Raw genomic sequence first — 21,860 nt, 5'->3', positions numbered from 1 at the left:
ATTGAATGTCTTTATCAAATCTGATCCAAATCAATGCTTTAATATCAAAGAATAATAACTTTGTTGTATTTCTCTTGTAGGGCCCTCTTGGAATGCCAGGACATATTGGACCAATGGGACACAAGGTTTGTATATACTTTCAACATCAAACTTACAAAGCCAACATTATGGCGAGGAGCTGAAATAGAGCATCCTGCAGGTTAGTGACACCTTGATCAGATCATTTTGCATGGGCCTAAGGCCTTTGGTCCTGAAAAGTGCCCAGTCTATTGAAATTACCCTGGTGCAGCTTCCTGCAGTAGTAGCATGAGTTCATCATTAAGATCAAGCCAAAAACATGTTCTGCCCATCACACAAATGTGTAATGTGGTATATGAATTTCGGTGCCAATGTGATGTTAGGTATGTAGGCCCTATGTCCCTCAAACTGGTGAATCATGTCAAATAACATGTCCCTTCTGCTGTTTACAATGGGCAAGTAATTGACCATACTCAACCAGCCCGTGCTTGTAAAACTCAAAACACAGTGTCCAAAATTATATTTATTCCTCAATTGGACAACATTTGCAAAATAATCCTCAATATGCTAAGAATTACACTGACAACCGATTTAAAATTGTCCGCCAGGCTCACAGTGTGGTGCATTTGCTTTCCTGGAACTTAGATATATGAATACACTGGGCCCTGTTCTTTGCAGACAGATATTCAGCTAAACAAAGTGATACTCATTCACTGGTTCGTTCCTCAGGGCAATGCCTTGGCCAATCAGAGTCAAGCTGTGTGGTTTAAATTTCAAAAATGCTTGGCAGTTAACTGTCAGTCACCATCCACTGGAACATTCTCAAAGGCAACACCTCTGCTAATCAGTCTCCAGTTGCCAACTAATCAACACCCTCTTCACGTACAGTATAAATTTGTTCTGTCTCCTGACATTGGTATTCTTGAGAATTGTCCTGAGGAGTGCATGATGAAAAGCTTTGACAAAAGCATCTTTACTTGCATTGTATTTGTGGATTAGTGAAGCAAAAATGCTCTATTTTTGTTTAGTCATTCATGGAGTATGGACGTCGCTAGCCGGCTAGCATTTAATGCTCATCCCTCGTTGCCCAAGTGTGATTGAGAATCAACCATGTTGCTGTGGGGCTGGATTCACATGTAGGCCAGACTGAATAAGGACTTTCTTCCCTAAAGGACGGAAATGAACCAGATGGGTTTCTCTGACAATCGATAATAGTTTCATGGTCATCAGTAGATTTCTAATTCCAGATATTTTTTATTGAATTCAAATTCCACCATCTGGTGGGATTCAAACTCTCAGATCCCCAGAATTCGCTGAGTTTCTGGATTAATAATCTAGCGATAATACCACGAGGCCATCACGTTTTATGTTTGATGGTCACATGTCAATGACTGTTGTACCTTAACTATTCTTGTGAACTTGTGCTCATTTTATAACTTGTTCCTATTGAAATAGCATAGTTATACTTGTGTCATTGTGTTCATTGCACCATACCTTGTTTCTTTTGAAATAGTAGGCAGGATTTTATGATCTTGCTCGGATGAGATTGTAAAATCCCACCCAAGGCCAACAAGAGATTTCCGTTCTGAGATTTCCATTCTGTTCTCCAATTCCAGGTGGGCGAGGTGATAGATTTTCAACAAGTGATTTTTAATTACTTTCTGTGTGGTAAATCTCCTGAAAATATTTACACAATGCCTTATCTTCATTTCTGAAAGACAATTAATTAGCTGTCACAAAGCACCATGTCATTGCAGAAAGTATGTTTGCACAGAATCATAGAATCCTGACAGTACAGAAAGAGGCCATTTGGCCCATCGAGCCTGTACCAACCACAATCCTATTCAGGCCCTATTCCCAAGACCGTCATTTACCCTGCAAATCCTCCTACACTAGGGTCAATTTAGCACGGCCATTCGACGTAATCCGTACATCTTTGGAATGTGGGAGGAAACCGGAGCACCTAGGGGGAAATCCACACAGACACAGGGACAAAATGCAAACTCCACACAAACAGTGACCTAAGGCTGGAACTGAACCCAACTGTCTGGCACTATGAGACTGCAATCTTAACCACTGCACCACTGTGCCGCCCTTTATTAACTTGTGTATAAAAATAGCCTGGTTGGAAGTGAAACAGCCACTGAAATTTTATGAATTTGAAAACAGGTAGACCAGAAATCTAATGACCTGCTGGGATATTTTCATGTACCTCTTAGGGTTCAGAAATTTCAGGTTGAAAATTTCTAGTGGAATGATTTCCTTTGTTCTGGATAAGTTTTTTTAAGTTTATTTATGTGTGTCACAAGCAGGCTTACATTAACACTGCAATGAAGTTACTGTGAAAATCCCCTTGTTGCCTCATTTCAGCACCTGCTCGGGCACACTGATGGAAAATTTAGCAGAGCCAATGCACTTAACCTGCATGTCTTTCAGACTGGGAGGAAACAGGGGCACCCAGAAAAAACCCATGCAGACGAGGAGAGAAGATGTAGACTCCGCACAGACAGTGATTCAAGTCAGAAATCAAACCTAGCTCCCTGGCACTATGAGGAGGCAGAGCTAACCACTGTGCCACCATATAGGCATAGTATGATCAAAGTGTGCCATGCCTAACCATGTCTGTACTTGTTATGTCACATTATCAACATAGGCGATCACACCCCTAGAATGGAACCAACCTCCGGCAGGGCACAGATCCTTCGAGTTAGGGATAGAAAGCAAACCTGGTGCAAACTTCAGCTTTGCAGCTGTGGGCATGATGCTTGGCCTCAGGGAAACAACAATCAGCAAACTTCCTGATCCTTGGGTAGTTGGAAGGAAAATTTCTCAGGCGTCCTTTGATTTGCTACTTGCCACACTCAGGTCCTTCAACATGTGAGGATTCTTGATTCGAGTTTCCAATCTTCTAGGTTCCACTGGACTACTCTCCAGGGCACTGCTGAAAACAATCAAGAAGAAAAATAAAAAATGTGTTTATATTTAAATTTAATTCAGTACTTTTATTTATTAATCATAAAAATATTGGCCATGTCACCAGCCCATCAGCTCCCCATGTTGCATCAACAAATTCGTTCATATTTTTGGGGGAACACCTTTTTCACAACTGCTTTCTGAAGTGTTAGAAGAATGTAAAGGACAACAGGGTCGCACAATAAGTCATGTGATAAAAGACGAGTCAATAGACCAGTCAATCTACTTTTGGTGGATTGAAGGATAAATGTTGGGCAAAGCACCTGGAAAACTCACCCTTTCTTCTTTGAATATTATATTCACCTGAGCAGGGAGACTCATTTAAAATACAGCAGATCTGACAATGTAGTCGTTCTGTGGGAGTGACTGAAAAATTGGGGATAAGTAGCTTTGGTGGTGAACCACACACTAATCTTTAGAGGCAGTGACAGGTGATTTACCAAAGTATTCAGTAATGTAACATTAGTGCTCAGGATGTTATAACGAATTCTGACACTGGGAAAAAGGGATTAAAGTTGACCATGGATGATAGGAAATGATCTGTGATATTTCAATTACAATTGCCAGGGACCCAGGGTTCAGCCTTGTGTGACTTATGTGTGGAGTCTGCAGCTGGAATTTTACTGCCCCGCCTACCATGGAAATTGAAGCGGGTGAGAGGTGGACCATGGAAAGGTCCTTTGGACTCAGGTGGAATTTTAAGTTTTGGGATGAGTGAGGCTGTTAAATCCCGCCCTGCTTGTTCTCTCCATGTGTGTGTGGGTTTCCTCCAAGTGCTCTGGTTTCCTCCCACTTTCCAAAGATGTGCAGGTTAGGTACATTGTCCATGTTAAATTGCCCCTTAGTGTCAGGGGGATTAGCAGCAAAAATACATAAAGTTAAGGGCGTACGGCCTGGGTGGGATTATAAATGCAGGCTCAATGGGCTGAATAGCCTCCTTCTGCCTGTAGGCATTCTATGATTCCAAGAATTGCTGCAGTTTTAGATTAGCTTAACTATAATAATACAAATCAACCCCTGTGCGGAAACTAATTTTAATGTGATTTGTTACAGGGTGAAAATGGAATTCCTGGGGAAAAGGGAGAAAGGGGACCTCCTGGCAAAACAGTAAGATGTCTTATAATATATATATAAAACATGGATTCTAATTACATAAATGTTGAAGTATCAAGTAATGGCTATTTAAGAAAATTTAAGTTTTGTTTCTATATTTTACCATACAAGCAATGTGTTTTATTAATATTATTCAGACAATAGTTTGTAATTTTTTACAACAAATTAAAAAAATTTCTGTATCAAAAATTTTATACTACAAAACAAAGATCCAGAAAATTGCATAGATTTGATCCAGATTTTGGAAGTGCTCCAAAAAACTAGCCACAGGTAATTCAGTGCACCTAAGGACTTTTATTTTTGCCAATTGAACACTGAATTGACCTTGCCATTGATGGATGATAGACAAAACTGACTTAGCACACTTTGTAATATCCAGATTCAAAATTCCTGCCACTTCATTACAGGTTCTGACAGCATCACAGACACAAAATTGAGCTGCCTAGCACCATAGGACTAAAATGTTGTGGGCCACACTGACAGCCGTCACTAATGCAGTGCCCTATACTGGACAGGATGCTGGTGTGAGCATGGCACAAGTGCACCAATAGCACAAGGAGGGGTTGGACAGTGACATTAATCAACCATTCCAGCTGATTTGATGCGTGTTGTTAAAACTTAGTTTGCACAGCTCTACTCAACTTCTGTGTTAATCACTCTGAGCTAAATGTGCACTCAGCTGCATGAAAAATCCCCACTAGTGCTATTGAAAGGGATTGGCTTTCCAAATTGAAGTTAGGTGCCTTTGACATACTTCTTCAGTGGAGAGGTTTGTGGAAGTGGTTTATTTCAGCAGGTCTGTTGGTGAGCTTGTGCATCCATTCAGGGAGGCCAGAGGATTTTGTTACTTGTAGTTTGCAAGGAATATGAGAATTTTGTTGGAGTGCTTCTAGGTCTGAACATAATTAACAGATGGATTAGAAGCTGCAGAAAGTGGAAACTCTGAAAACAGGGAAGAAGGAGATAGCTCTACCTTTCCTGCACACTGAGAGTTTTCTGACAGCATGTTTTAGACCCTCAACTGAGCCAGGGAAATGCCTGAGGTGTATTGGGTTTACTAAGGAGGTTGTTATTGAACTATGTCACCTCTTTGAACATAACTTGAAGCTTTACCCCAAAGTTAAGATGATGCTACCAATGACCAAAAATTTCCATGGCATTAAACTTCTATGTAACTGGTTCTTTCCTGGCAGGAGTGGGCAGCATATCCAATACCTCCCAGCATATTCCAGTAAGGCATCCAGGAGGGGACAGAATCCTTATATATACCAAGAGAGGTGATGATGTTGTATTTTCCACGTTACAGAAAAAAGGATGATTGGGCATGTATTTTTCCCAGCATAGCAGGATTCCCAATGATGTAAGGAATCACACAGGTGATTTTCAGGGGGGCCACCACATCAATAGGAAGAGATGTAGGATCCATAAGGGATTCCATTTTGTCACTGTGCAGTTGGTGCGTGACTATGTATTTCGTGTCAGTGAATATCTGCTATCTTGGCAGCAGCCATAATGCTTGCTGCCATTCCAAAGGATTCTGTCAATATTGCTGTCTTCATGTATCCAAGAATAACAAGAGGATGCCGATTTGGCCACAAAGGATATCTCCTGTGCACCTGGTTGATGATCTCCCATCTGCCATTCGATCACACAATAGTTGGCATATAATAAGAGCCATGGAGCCACCAGGAAAATTATGGCCCAGACTATCAGCTTGTTGGAGCAACACTCAGCTGGTCTCCAGTTATGCCAGAATGTATCACTAAAATAAAAGCAAAATACCCTGGATGCTGAAAACTTGAAATAAAATCATATCAGTGGAAAAATTCAGCAGGTCTGACAACACCTGTGGAGAGAGAAACAGAGTTAAACTTTGGAGCTTGTGGCTGCCAGACTTGCTGAGATTTTCCAGCATTTTCTGTTTTTATGGCAGAACGTACCTTCCAGTTTCTGGTGACCTGCTGCTTCCTCCACAATTTCACTATCATGAAAGAATTCCAGTCTATATGAAGATTAAAGTCCACCACGATCTTTACATTGCCTTTGTTACAAGGTCCAATAATTTCTTGTTTAATGCTCTGTCAAATGAGATAACTATTAGCATTTTCTGATTCTTGCTATATTTAATGTCATCCATACTGATTCGACTTCATGATCCTTTTGTCCTTTTAGGTCATCCTTTATTATCAGGACCCCCCTTCTGTTTGGGATTGAAATGCAATTACTAAAGGTCCTACCTAGTCACATAGTCCTGTGACCTTTGCCATGAAACATTACCTGGGGGCAGTTACATTAAGTTCTAATAAAGACATGGGGACTAGTTTTCCCGTTCCACCCGCCATGGGAATCATAGTGGGCAAGGGGCTGACCATGGAAAAATCCACTCACCTCAGGTGGGAATTTCAGGTTTCAGGGTGAGCGCGTTCAGTAAATCATTGTACTAGAAATAAGTTCATAATATGGGGTCTGAATTGAAGTTGAAATTGCATCTTGAAGAGCTAGAGGTAAGTCACTGTTACTGAAAAAGAAATAAAAATAAGAACATAAGAAATAGGAACAGGAGTAGGCCATCTAGCCCCTCGAGCCTGCCCCGCCATTCAATAAGATCACGGCTGATCTGAAGTGGATCAGTTCCACTTTCCCGCTTTCTCCCCATAACCCTTAATTCCCTTGTCTACCAAAAACCTATCTACCCGCGTCTTAAATATATTTAGTGAGGTAGCTTCCACCACTTCAATGGGCAGAGAATTCCAGAGATTCACCACCCTTTGAGTGAAGAAGTACCTCCTCAACTCTGTTCTAAACTGCCCCCCCTTTATCTTGAGGCTGTGCCCTCTAGTCCTGCTGTCCTTTCTGAGCTCCAGAAAGTTTCTGAAAAAAAACCACTGAAAAGGAAAACAAATGAATTGTGTGTGTCAAATTGGCTGTTAATCTTCCTCACCCAACTCTTCTCCATTTATATAGATTAACCATTTATTATATAGATTATATATATTTATTATATAGATTAACCATTTATTATAAATATTAACCATTTATTATATTTATTATATAGATTAACCATTTATACAGATGATCTGGAGGAGGGGGCGGAGTGTAGGGTGATGAAATTTGCTGATGACACAAAGATAAGTGGAAAAGCAAATTGTGTGGAGGGTGTGGAAAGTCTGCAGAGGGATCTAGATAGGCTGAGCGAGTGGGCGAGGACCTGGCAGATGGAGTACAATGTTAGCAAGTGTGAGGTTATCCACTTTGGCAGGAATAATAGTAGGAGGGATTACTATTTAAAGGGCGAAAAGCTGCAGCATGCTACGGTGCAGAGGGACCTGGGGGTCCTTGTGCATGAGTCGCAAAAACCCAGTCTGCAGGTGCAGCAGGTGATCAAGAAGGCGAATGGGATGCTGGCCTTTATAGCGAGGGGGATAGAATATAAAAGCAGGGAGGTCTTGCTGCAACTGTACAGGTGAGGCCGCAGCTGGAGTACTGTGTGCAGTTTTGGTCGCCGCACTTGCGCAAGGATATTTTGGCCTTGGAGGGAGTGCAGAGGAGGTTCACTAGGCTGATACCGGAAATGACGGGGTCAGACTATGAAGAGAGACTAAATAGACTGGGTCTGTACTCGTTGGAGTTTAGAAGGATGAAGGGGGATCTTATAGAGACGTATAAGATAATGAAAGGATGGATAGGATAGAGGTAGAGAGATTCTTCCTGCTGAGAAAGGATAGCAGGACTAGAGGGCACAGCCTCAAGATAAGGGGGGGGGGCTGCAGTTTAGAACGGAGTTGAGGAGGAACTTCTTCACTCAAAGGGTGGTGAATCTCTGGAATTCTCTGCCCGTTGAAGTGGTGGAGGCTACCTCGCTAAATATATTTAAGACACGGGTAGATAGGTTTTTGGTAGACAAGGGAATTAAGGGTTATGGGGAGAAAGCAGGAAAGTGGAACTGAGCCACTTCAGATCAGCCATAATCTTATTGAATGGCGGGGCAGGCTCGAAGGGCTAGATGGCCTACTCCTGCTCCTACTTCTTATGTTCTTATGTTCTTCTTGTCAAAATGAAAGGCAATGTGCAGCAGAGCTGGCAGCTTTTCCACTTACAAAAGCAAAACTATTAGATTGCAGTATATTTAATTAACAAGCCCAGAATTAATGTGAGCAGCAACATTTAAAATTGTTGAGGAGACACTACTACAAATTGTATTTCACATAAACTCTCCAAAGAACAGAAAAAAACAGACAGAAATCATGAAGGTATGCTTTGAACCTCAAGTAAGCGTAATTTATGAATGTCATGTGTTCAATATTAGGGCTAAAGGAAAAAAAAGAGTCTACTGATCAGTATGTGACTGCAGTAACACAGTTCACAGAATTCTGTGAATTTTTACAACTAAAAGATAGAATGCATATAGAATTCCTCCAATGCAGCAAGAGGCAATTCGACCCATTGAGCCTGCACCAACTCTCTGAAAGAGCATCTTAACCAAGTCCACTCCCCCTGCCCTGTCCCCATAGTCCCATGCATTTGCCATTGCTAATCCACTGAACCTAAACATCTTTGTGTCCCTAAGGGGTAATTTAGCATAGCCAATCCATCTAACTTGCACATCTTTGATTTGTGGGAGGAAACCGGAACACCCAAAGGAAATCCATGCAGACATGGGAGAACATGCAAACCACCACACCCCCCCCCCTCAAAAGGCTGGAATCAAATGCAGGTCCGTGGCACTGTGAGACAGCAGTGCCACTGTGCCACCCTTGATGATCTCATTAATGGTAGGATAGTCTTAGGTAAAAGTGATTCTACAGTGAGAGCAAGTCTACTGAGAGAAGACAACTTAGTCTGAAGAAAACAATTGACGTGTGCAGAGGGAAGCCTCAGCTAGAGCATGTGTATGACAGAACAGACCAGGTATTGCATTTATTCATAAATATTTCCGATCAAAAGAGCAGATCACGCACAAGGGCAGGATATAAATACTGCAGAGGACACCACACAAAAGAAAGGAAGGCTTGTCCAGCCTAGGAAAAGTACTGTTCTAACTGTCAGAAGCTGAATTATTTTGTACACAAGTGTTTGGCTAGAAAAAAGCAAAACAAGTCCACACAGATGGCCACTAGAGAAGTACCAACCAAAGAATCTGATCAACCACTGTTCACTATAAAGCAGGTTGGCTGTGTCAAGTGTATAGGTGATAAATGGTTTGTGACTGCAGGAGCATCAAATGAACATAAAGTATCAAATAGGCAACATCAATGACATTCACAGACCTGTATGAAGTGGTACAATATGGAAATCCAAAAGTGAAGCCCACGGAAGTAAGGTTGAGGCTATGTGATTGCACAATATCCATATTGACAGGATAAGTTAACCTCTCGGGCAGGATTTTCCGACATTGGGGCAAGAGTGGCCAGAAAATCCTACCCTACCTCGTTGACCAAGCCTTTGACATCTGCCCTAATATTTTCTTATATGGCCCTTTATCTAAGTCTGTTTTATAACGTTCCTGGGAAATGCCTGGGATCGTTTTTTTATGATGTGGAGATACTGGCATTGGACTGGGCACAGTAAGAAGTCTCACAACACCCGGTTAAAGACCAACAGTTTATTTGGTAGCATGAGCTTTTGGAGCACTGCTCCTTCATTAGGTGAGTCTCCTGATGAAGGAACAGCACTCCAAAAGCTTGTGCTACCAAATAAACCTGTTGGACTTTAACCTGGTATTGTCAGACTTCTCATTTTATTATGTTAGAGATAGTATATAAATATAAGTTATTGTTTCTTGATCAAGTATGCTAAAAGTTGGGAATGTCATTCTTTGCCAACAGCAATAACATTCATATTGTGTCATTAAAGTAGTGAAACATCAAAATTCACCTACTATAGGCAGTAGATTTGCTTCAATACACTCTCACTTGTCTCCATTACAAGACTGCCTAGGTCAAGTGTGTAACTCTTTAGACTGCATATTTAAATTTAGTGAGACCTAAGTTCAATATTATGCCCTTGAACTTTCTTTCAAGAGGCTTGTGATTTTTGCAGGGATGAAACAACTCATTAGCTCAAGAAGTTTCTCATGGGGTCAAAGTGCGAACTCTGTTTCTCTCTCCATAGATGCTGCCAGCTCTGCTGAGTTTTTCCAATTTTTCCTGTTTTTATTTCAAGTGTGTTCAGTTTTGATTCCTTACTACTATATTTTGTAACATTTAGAGAAAACAACTATAAAGCAGCTGAACTGTATTTTTCCTGGCCAGTTTACATTAAAAGAAAAAAATTCTGAAATGAAAAACTTCTTTATCTCAGTGTCACTCATTCTTACTGCAACACCTCAGAAAATTGAAAGAATTCTCCGGCTCCCAATGTCATTCATATTTTCTTTACAAAATATCGCTAATACATTTATGCCAAAAAGTACAAGTTCATGTTCAACTCACATTTGGGTAACAATTCAGTTGAAACTATCCAAACTTTTAATGGAATTTAATGGACCATACTCTAGCCTATCAACCTGCAGGATTTACTGCTCATCTCAGGATTAGAGTATTTTGAACACTCGGTTTTTATCTGCACAGACTTTATATTCCAGTCAGTATGCAGTTAGTTTTAAGTGTCTTTCATTGCTTTATTACCGATTAAATCAAAACAGGGAACAGCAATGTTTAATTTATTTTAATATATAGAAATTATCCTATGAAAAGATTAGGAGCAAATGCTTGATTAAAATAAATGGATCATTTAACACTAAAATACTCATTGAATAAATTTAATATAAATGCATTAAACCATTTCACTCTAATTTTTGCAAAGTACAACTCGAATCCACAAATGTAACATTTTCTCATTTCAATAATAGATGTTTTTTTTTTCTTTTGCGTTAGGGTGAAGTGGGATTACCAGGAATACCTGGTTCACAAGGACTACCTGGGACCAAGGTATTGTACATAAAGATACTTTCAATTCAAAAGATTAGGCACTTACATGTTAATTAATTTGAAGCTTTATAAGAGATGATAACATCTGCAATAGTATTCATTATCATACTGCATTTATTTTGAATTACTTTCTGTTTTTATTTGTATTTCTTGTAATTTATCAGCAGAAATAATGCAGAAGAAAAATGCCTCATGAAAGGTGCCTTGATAGGGAGCTAGCAATGAATAATACTTTTAAAATATTTTTGTTAATACATGGAAGTATACAGCTTTTAAAGTATTTTGGGTGAGATTCTCTGGCCTCCCAGCTGTGTGTTTCCCACTGGTGGGAGGTGGTGCATTGTTTTACTCTGGTTTCACTGCAGCCAATGGGAATTCCCATTGATGCCAACCCATGCCGGCAGCAAAACTGCAGGCAAGGGTGCACTGCTGGCGGGACCGAAGAATCCTGTTGGCGTGATCAGCTGGAAAATTCCAGCCTATGTATTTGAATATAGAACATAGACGGTTAGAAATTTAAGATTATCTGATATAAGATGGCTAAGAAAACCTAGCTTGTCTGTGGTGAGCGTCCAAAATGACAAATCACCATGTTTCCAACTTGAAGCCAGAGGGAATAGGAAAGATACTGCTCGCATTGTCAATGTTATGGAATAAATTTCTTTTAATATGTGTAAATCTCACTTTTTGTACAAAGTAAAAGCTTTGATTGTCTGGGAAAGGGGTTTTGAGACCATTTGTCATCAGTAGGGCCTCACTTGAAACAGGTGCCTTCCTGTCAGACTATAGTCTGTTCATTGATGTTTTTCTCATCATCTGAGTGTTGTTTGCAAGGTTCTGCCAGGAGTCTATAGGTTTCAAAAATATTCATGCTTTGTGTATGTTGAGCTTGAATGTTCGTGCACATGGACTCACATTTCTTCTGCAAACAAGTTTGATTATTTGTAAGTGGGAGCTTTTTTTGTATAGATGTTTGAAGTTTTACGTAAGTGGCTAATAAGTCTTTGTGTGAGATATTTGGATTTTCTGTCTATATGGGCTTATACTTCTGTGATTGCATATGCCCACTCATTGGCCCCAATATTTATTGCGCAAGAGGGAGAGTGAAAATGGCTGGGGCCACACAGATCCTGTTGAACTGAATGACAGGACCAAATTATGATTTTTCATTTCCCATCTTGTAACCAACTAAACTGACATTTTTGCTGGCTGCTGGTGTGAAAACCCGCAGCAAAAGGCTGTAATTAGGGTAACGTGGAGTTGATCCCTAGCAATCAAGAGGCAGTAAGACTGGAGATTGGGACTTTGAAGGGAGGGAAGAGAGTCCATTGCCTTGGTGTGGGACAGTGGGAGGAGGAAAGCTAGGTTTCAGTGCTGGGAGCCTGAGGGCAATCGTGACCACAGCAGCAGGAGGGAGAGGCTGCAGTCAGCACAAGAGAGGCTCCTTCTTGCCCACAGGGGATGCTTTAAAAGGCATTTCTCTTCTTGAATCAGCAGCTCCTGCTTCCTTTTCACAACCAGGTTTTCTGGGCCTGTGCCTGAATAACAGCAACTTGTATACACTTAGCGCCTTTATGTAATAAAGGTTGAGATTCTCAATGTCCCAGCTGTGTATTTCCACCGGCGGCAAGCAGCACATTGTTTGCTGGCAGCAGGATTCTCTGGTCCTGCCGCTGTCAATGGGAATTCCCATTGACGTCACCTCATATCAGCAGGAAACCCACAGGTCGGGGTGCACTGCTGGTGGGACCGGAGAATCCCGCCGGCATGAACGGCCGGAGAATTCCAGCCAAAATGTCCAAATTTACAGGAGCATTATGAAGCAAATTCTGACACCAAGCTGCATAAAGCTAGGGCAGATTTCCAAAAGCTTTTTACTTTATTCTTTCACGGAAACAAGGTCAGCATTTGTTGTACGTTCTTAATTTCCCTTGAGCAATCTAGCTGGTGTAGGTACACCCATAGTGATGTTAGGAAGGGAGCTCCAGAACTTTGATCAAGCAACAGCGACATGGACAGTGGGGTAGTGGTAATATTATGGTCTAATAATCCAGAGGCCTCAGCTAATACTTTGGAGACATGAGTTTAAATACCACCAAGATGACTGGAATTTAAATTAATCCTGGAATTAAAAAGCCTGTCACTGGACTGATGCCTGTGAAAATGCCGGGTCATTAAAAAAAATAATTTGGTCCACTAACTTGCTTCAGGGAAGGAAATCTGCTATTCTTGCTCAGTCTGGTCGAATGTAATTCCATGAGCACAGATTTCTCAGAAGAGTGTACAGCAGGAGGAGATTACAGAGACAAAGAGAGGTGAGGCGATGGAGGGACTTGAAAATAAGGACAGTAATTATAAAAATTGAGATTTTGTTTGACCTTGTTCCAGTGAATATGAACAGACACAGGTGGATAGGTGAACAGATTTGGTCTGAAACAATAGATGGGCAGCAAAGTTTTGGATGAGGTCAAGTTTATGGAGGGTAAAATGTGGGAGACAGCCCTTGTGGTAATACAAGCCCACAAGAGGCAAGATGCCTTGGGCAGTATGGTGGCACAGTGATTAACACAGATGCCTCACAGCTCCAGAGACCCGGGTTCGATTCTGGCCTCAGGTCACTGTCTATGTGGAGTTTGCACATTCTCCCCATGGGTTTCCTCCAGGTGCTCCGGTTTCCTCCACATGTCTCCCAACCTCCCAGTATGCTGGGAGATCGGTGATGATACAATGGCTCCTTGAGCAGTCTGATGCCAACCTCACGAACTGGTTTAGGCAAAGCCTCTCCACTGGCATAAATCGCTTGATGACCTCTGTGCTGCACAGAATGCTATAAACTCATTTAACTAAGCCTGTCAAAAAACTGTTTTCCTGCCCGTTGGTCACTTAGAATTCTTTTGGGAAAATCGTGCCAAACATCTTGAAACATATTATATTATGGCCACTATTGCCTCGACATCTTTATACTTTTATTTCTAGGTCTGCTCTGGCTCATTTCTCATTACTAGATCCAATAGAACATTCTCCCAGTTGGATTTCTTACATATTTGATTAAGAACGAATCCTGTTGTCGATGTAGGAATCCAAGGCCTGCATAACTAAAACAATCCTTTTGTTATGGATGGGTACCAAGATACAATAGCACACTGCAAAAAGCTAAGGGCACGATCCTCTGAAAGAAAAAGTGCTGCCATCAGCAGGAAGTCAGTGTGTTTGCTGCTGGCAGCATTAATCAGAGGTTATTCAATCTCAATTTGAAATTTCTTTGGAGATGGGCAAATTTTTTACTGACCTTGAGAGGGGTGGGGCCTAAACACGCTAACAGATCCTGCTCCTCAGAGATAGGGGTACTATTTGTAAAAAGTGTCACAATCTCAAAGAACTGTGACAGGCTCCGTCCTCCCTTCACCACACATTGCAATCCCCTGCAGACAAGGGAAACATCCCCAACCTTTCAACATGCAGTGGCAACCTTCCCCCCACCATTAAATGCTCCAGTCACCACCTCCACACACACACACACACACACACACACACACACACACACACACACACACACACACACACACACACACACACACACACACAAAACACAAGCAAAAAGGTGACCCAAAGTGAGCGACATTCCACTCTTAGGTTGCCAAAGCAAGCCAACCTGGCACTGCCCTCTTGCATCCTGAAATTTCCAATATGGCAGTGCAATCTCGCATACTGACAGTGCTAACCTTTCACTGTGAGTTTGGCAGTGCCTGGGAATTGTACAGCTGTGCTCCTGACAAAGAATTCTGATTAGCCCTGGCCCCATCCCTGACATCGTTCTCATTATATAGTGAGAACAACGTCCTCATTGTGGTGCCCCTGCATCTCAATGTCTTGAGTGATGCCAGCTACTTGCATGATGGATCACCACCTTCAGTGCTGGCATTCTGTTCAGGCAGGAGAGGTTCTGAGATTTCAGCTTTAAACCAATTGGGCTAACCAGACTATATTGAGGGATAGTGGTGTAGTGGTATTGCCACTGGACTAATAACCCAGAGGTCTAGACTAATGGTTTGCAGACATGGGCTCAAATCGCATTATAAGTTCAATTAATTAAATCTGGAATTGATGCTAATGTCAGTATTGGTGACTAGAGAACTATTGTTGATTACCATCTGGTTCACTTGTGTCCTTTCAGGACCCATAGCAGTGCGCTTGATTCTTAAGTGTCCTTGAAATGTCCTAGCAGGCCAGTCAGTTCATGGGCAATTAGGGTGAGCAACAAATGGTGTTTCTGCCAGCAATGCCCTCATCCCATGATAGAATAAATTTTTAAAAATGTGTTATTTATGTTGTATGTAAATAAACATTTCCTATGTTTTCCATATTTTATGAAAAGGTTAATGATAATGAGTTGCCCAGATAGTACAACATGGGTTACACTCATAAGCTTGATTTGATCCAGATCTATAGCCAGCATGTTTTGAGAGAGAATCTGCCAGCTACAGGGGAAGCAGCCGCTCCTCTTCAAGGAGAAATACCAAAAAACAGTGGTTACAAAAACATGTTGCAGGAGGCCTGAAACTTAGTTGGCTCACATTTATTCTCACTTGCTAAATGTTGCATAGTACCAGGGGAACTCAACAAAATAATGTTGAATAAAGAGAATAAATGAAAGAAGAAACGCCATTATCTGATGATCCCAGTGTAACTCAGACAGTTGTGATCTCCCCAGTTAAACCATCGGATCGTGGAAGCCGTGCACTCCCTGCCCCCCATCCAGATTTGTTAACACAGTAAAATTGAAGCAAATTCATAAAGTAGCAATGTTAAATGGTTTAATCTGTTTCATTATATAGGGTGACAAGGGTGAACAAGGAATCCAGGGTATTCAAGGACAATATGGTACTCAGGTAATAGATCAAAATTTTACAATTTGTGATATAAATTGTCATTCATTCTGCCCAAGTCTAACTCTTTTGCAAATTAAGCAGGATCCGCTTTGTGGATTTTTTGCATTTCGTTGTAAATTTAAAGGTATTCTGCAGCTCCATCATTTATTTTTAAAAAAGTTTTAAAATGTTACAGATTATTGTCTAAATGTTAAAACTTTTAATGCTGTGAAAGAGCAACAAAGTTGTTAACAAAGTCAAATTTAGTGTACTTATTATTATGCAATAATAGGATTGATTAAATAGTACACATTTCTAAAACTTCAAAACATTGCATGCTTACTTCATTCAGCAGCACAATCAGACAAAGTGAACCCAGAAATATCAGTGCTTATCAGTTGGACATCTTTTTGTTGAACTTCCATGTCCATGTCAATTTATTCTTATTGTAAATTCTCATGTTCATATTCATAACAAGAAACACACTGACCACCACCTCTTGCCATTCAATAGTGTTACCATCACTGAATCCTCCACATCTTTGTCGACATCCTTGGGGTTATCATTGACCAAAAACTCAACTAGACTCGCCAGATAAACACAGCGGCTACAAGAGCAGGTCAGAGGTTAGGAATACTTCGGCAAGTAACTCACCTCCTGTCTCCTCAGAGCCTGTCCACCATGTACAAGGCACAAGTCAGGACTGTGATGGAATACTTTCCACTTGCCTGATTGGGTATAGCTCCAACAACACTCAAGAAGCTTAACACTATCCAGGACAAAGCAGCCCATTTAATTGGCACCACATCCACAAGCACCCACTCCTTCCACCACCAACACTCAGTTGTGTTCTATCTACAAGATGCACTGCAACAATTCACCAAAAATTCTTAGACAGCACCTTCCAAACCCATGATCACTTCCATCTAGAAGGATAAAGGCAGCAGATACATGGGAACACCATCACCTGCAAGGTCCCCTCCAAGCCACTCACCATTCTGATATGGAAATATATTACCATTCCTTCACAGTCCCTAGGTCAAAATCCTGGAATTCCCTCCCTAATGACATTGTGAATTAACCCACAGCACGTGGACTGCAGCGATTCAAGAAAGCAGCGCAGCACCACCTTCTTAAGGGCAACGAGGGATGGGCGATAAATGCTGGCCAGCCAGTGATGCTCGTGTCCCACAAATGAATTTTTAAAATGGAAACTTCCAACATAAGTTATTACACCATAATCAGATCAACCTGGCACTGGAAGCATTATAAAACTTGATACACTGTAATAACACCCACCTGCCACTGTAACACTATGAATGTGTCATGCTATAAGTACAACTTCTTTGCCCTGGTGTCATTGTGTTACATTGTTAAACCCACCTGTCACCGGTTACACTTGTCATTGTGAATATACATACCTTCTACTTGTTAGGCTGCAGCACACAAATGTTGCTACGCTCAGCTCCTCAATCTGTTATACAGAGAAGCTCTGTGTCCAAACAACTGCTCTTGTTCCTAAATGTCCCTAAATTCTACCATTTGACAACCAAGAATAATATAAGATCAATAATGCCTGACAACAAGGCAGTACCACTTTAAATAGAGATTGAATTATGTCTGGGTATCCGAGTCAAATGCTACCCAATAATGCCTGTTTCACCTGGAGTATGCATTGATCTTCTGTGCTGTGGATCCCACCTCCCACCCCAGTCAGGATGTGCAACACAAACTACATTATACAGCAAAACATAAATACTTCATAAAACAGGGCCCGTTTTTTCTAAAGTTAGCTCAGTTTTGTGATGTTTGAAGCTATCAAAATTCAGAAATTTGGAAAATAATTATTTTTAGTGTTTGAATACTTAATTTGATGTTGCTAACAGCAAATGTTTGAGCGTTGTAGTTGTGACAATTGATGACATTAATGTAAGTTATGGTACATTTAATATCAAATGGTAGCGGAGTGATTAGTTTAGATTGCAATTGATGCTAAATGATTATTTTTGAACATAGTTAATGCTAAATGATTCCTTTTGAACACAATTGATATACGACTACTGTTGAACACAAATGATGTCAAACTTTACAGGTGAGCATTCTCATTCTGCTTGACATAACTGTATGCTAACATGGAGTCTAAAAGGACAAGAAGGAATATAGAGTTGGGTTTGAACACAGCAGTTCCTCAGAAGAGCAATGATAGGTTTTGTTTTGTATTAAATAGGGGCAGAAAGGAGAACCAGGTTTACCAGGTCAGCCAGGACACTCTGGAATGCCAGGAATTAAAGGAATAAAGGTATAGTGCTTCTATTCTCACTTTGTAGCCCTGTCATAACCTTCACAAGAAGCTCCCTGACTCAGCAAATTTATGATGTGGTGATGTCGGCATTGGACTGGGATAAGCACAGTAAGCAGTCTCACAACACCAGGTTAAAGTTCAACAGGTTTATCTGGTTTATTTCACCTGAAGAAGTGACACTCCGAAAGCTTATGCTACCAAATAAACCTGTTGGACTTTAACCTACTCTCACTCTGCAAATTTATCAGTGAGTTGAGCTATCCCGCCAAAGAAGCTCCCAGGTTCAGCTCTAGTTTGTGCCAACCTTCAGAACGGTGGTCAGCTTCCCTGGATTGTGGCGGAATCAATCAGGATTCTTGCTTTCACTTTCCTCCAATCCCTCTCAGAAGACTTCATGTGTAGACTAGTTTGAATCTGTCTACAATGTCTCTGCGTATATAACTCACCACACCCACTGTTAGGTCTCACACACACAAATTAGTGACTATTTGGATCAGGTTTCCTACAGATTCATACCCCATCAATAAGTCACACCTTCAGGAACAGAAGAGAGAAGTAATTGGCAAACAGCAGGTACAATGACAGGAAATTTGATCTACTGTATGATATTTCATTTTTCATTAAATTATTAGCATTCATCAAAGATCCAAATAATCGACAATTTGAATTTAATTTCTTCATTCCTCTCCCATGGGCGCTGACTCATGCTAACTCACTTTCCACAAGTGCTAGCTACTCTCCAGCTGTCTATCGAGTTGTTGACTGTCAACAGACTATTGTCCAAAGTGAGCATCACAGCAAAGCCTGATTGTCCACACATTGGGTGGTGACCTATACATGAACTTTCCAGTAAGGGATCAAGAGTGGCATCCTGGAAAATGTGTTTCCATTCTCAGCTTGAATCAAACTTTAAATGTCTGTTGTCTCCCTCAGTGAATTAGCTCAGGAATCTACTGAGACTAAACTTGGAATCTTCCTAGAATTCTTATAATCTTCCCACTCGGCAATATGTTTACCCAGTAGGTTATTTGGTGAAGAAATCATTCATTGTCTAGATTATTTCTGCATTTTCATTATTTTAAAAAATCACAAATGGAAGATTCTCAGGTTTAGTAGTATCAGATTGAGACGTTTGGTTAAGTCTTAAAGCAATTTACGATTTTTATTCAGATGAGATTACTGTTTGGTGATCATTTCTATGGAACTATATTTCATAATAGTACTATAAAATGGTAGCATTTTTACCTTGCATTGTTTTATTGTTGACAAGAATAATTGAATGCCAGCTTATCCTGACACGATACTGTGGCTAAAAGAGCAGGTCAGAGCCTGAGAATTCTGTGGCCGGTAATTGTCTTCCTCTCTGTGACTGCAACTACCCAGAAGGACAAGGGCAACAGATACATGGGAACACTCCCACCTGTTCCCTTCCAAGTCAACAGCATCCAGACTTGGAATGATACAGGTGGTGGTGAACTTGGAACTATTGGAGTTCCTTCACTGTCACTGATCCAAAACATGGAATACCACCACCTTCTTGAGGGCAGTTAAAAATGATCAACAAATGCTGGCCTAGCCAGTGAGATTACATCCCATGAAAGAATTTTAAAAATCCAATTGCAAAAGCTCTACAACAGTAACATTTAGCAACATTTAAAAAGCATTTGGACAAGTACATGGATGGGAAAGAATTAGAGGGATATATACCAAACATGGGCGATTGGGACTAGCTGGGAGGGCACTGTGGTTGATGTGGATCAGTTGGGCTGAAGAGCCTGTTTCCATGCTGGCATGAATCTATGACTCTAACAAATCTAAATTGTGAAATCTAAATTATACTCAAAATGATGGTAATACAAGTGAAAATTTGGGACCAAAGGAAAAGTTGGTTGAAGGCTTTGAAAAAACAGATACCCATTAGCAGAATAAGATGAAAGAAGGTGTTGAGTACAGTCTTCCGCTGAATGAGATTCTGCTTTCATTCTTAACTATCTAATTATCGCCACTCTCAAACTATTACCCTTGCTCTAGCTTCTTCAAGGACCTATCTTTGCCCATTGTACCACCACACCACCCCACCCCCTGCCCCACACAGCCCATTTCTTATCAACATGCCCCTCAAGGACTTAATCTGAAAGCCTGGCATCATTCACACTGACTTCACTTTATTTCCTCCACTCTCCCTAAGTGATCAGGCTGCTTGTTCAACATCCAGTATTGGATAAGCATAAACTTATTTGGGAAGATTGTCAAATTTGGAAGTAATAAAAGCATAGATTAGGATTTCAACAGTGTATGTCATCGGTCATGGCTACAGACACTATTCTTTGGCCACTAAATCTGTCCCACTCCTGGCAATTGCCTGAGATTAAATTAGACTATTCACAAGCTCGGTGCCATACTTGACATGGAGATGAGCTTCTAACCACATACCTATGTCAATAAAAGACTGCGTGTATGATTTTCCAGGCCTGCTGCATTGCTCGAGTAATGCAGCACGCCTGGAAATGTCAGCGGGAGGGCTGAAACGGGGAAGCCTGTCGTGACTTTTCCAGGCTATTTTTTACAGCTTGATCAGCCACGTGCTGGGAAACAGAAGTTGATTACAAGTTGGGATATTAGCAAGTCTGGGACAGTATCGTCCAGGCTTGCTAATGTTTCTGACCTCACCAGAGGAGGTTCTCACCAGCAGGGACTAAAGCTGGTCCCCATTAATGGGGATTAAGCGTGATGGCCTCTCTGATGGGCGCAGAGGATACTGAGGCCCCCAGGGAGGTTAGGAGCAGGGAGATGCTCCTTGGGCAGTGCCCACCAGACACCCTCGTAGTGCCAAGGGGGTAAGGCCCTCCAGAGGCAGTGCCAGATTGGGGATGGGCCGATTGAAACCACTGAGCACTTTGCACAGCCATCAATGGGGGAGGGAGGGAGGGAGGGGTCAACTGGGGTTGGCCATGTTATGGGAGGTGATCAGGCTGGCCATCGGGGGGACAATCAGGGCTGGCTGTGGTGGGGAGGGGGGTCAGGCTGGCCATCGGGGGTGGGGAAGGGGGCGAAGGCTCAAAGGCTGGCAATCAGGGCGGGGTAGGAGGGAGGAGACTGATGATGGGCACATTGATGCCTGTCTCTCAGGTGGGATTAGGCCACCCCAAGACCTCTCTTCCCCCCCCCCCCCCCCCCCCCCACACACACACACACACACACACACACACACACACACTACCCGCGTGAATCCCCTGATGGATTCTGTGAAATGATGTGGAGATGCCAGCGTTGGACTGGGGTAAACACAGTAAGGAGTTTCACAATACCAGGTTAAAATCCAACAGGTTTATTTGGTCACAAAAACCACTAGCTTTCGGGGCTTTGCCCCTTTGTCAGGTGACGAAGGGGCAAAGCCCCAAAAACTAGTGGCATTTGCTACCAAATAAACTTGTTGGACTTTAACCTGGTGTTGTGAGACTTCTTACTGTGTGGACTCTGTGAAACGCAGGGTGCTGGTAGTTCAACTAAGTTCACCCAAAAAAACGGGTGGGAAAATCACCCATTTTCTCAGCAGTTGAGCACTTCATTTTTTTTTGGAAAATCACCCTCTGTGTATTTCCAATACCATAACATCACCCAACTTCATCCGCGTCAGTTCATATGGTCTTGAAATTT

General features: G+C 41.5%; 1 protein-coding gene across 1 annotated transcript in view; it reads left to right on the top strand.

Annotated features, from left to right (window-relative positions):
- The window catches only part of LOC145345346 (uncharacterized), a 197,781-nt gene that overhangs the window by 123,833 nt on the left and 52,088 nt on the right, over positions 1 to 21,860 (top strand). The window contains exons 16-20 of the mRNA XM_080193161.1: positions 81 to 125; positions 4,045 to 4,098; positions 10,980 to 11,033; positions 15,869 to 15,922; positions 18,129 to 18,200. Of these exons, the coding sequence (XP_080049287.1) occupies positions 81 to 125; positions 4,045 to 4,098; positions 10,980 to 11,033; positions 15,869 to 15,922; positions 18,129 to 18,200 (279 nt within the window). The remainder of the gene's footprint in view (positions 1 to 80; positions 126 to 4,044; positions 4,099 to 10,979; positions 11,034 to 15,868; positions 15,923 to 18,128; positions 18,201 to 21,860) is intronic.

Source organism: Carcharhinus amblyrhynchos, chromosome 7, assembly GCF_965287045.1.
Source record: "Carcharhinus amblyrhynchos chromosome 7, sCarAmb.v2.hapA, whole genome shotgun sequence".
In the NCBI taxonomy this organism is placed as follows: Eukaryota; Metazoa; Chordata; class Chondrichthyes; order Carcharhiniformes; family Carcharhinidae; genus Carcharhinus; species Carcharhinus amblyrhynchos.
The sequence above is the reverse complement of the archived record's forward strand: the minus strand, read 5'-3'. Positions and strand labels throughout refer to the sequence as shown.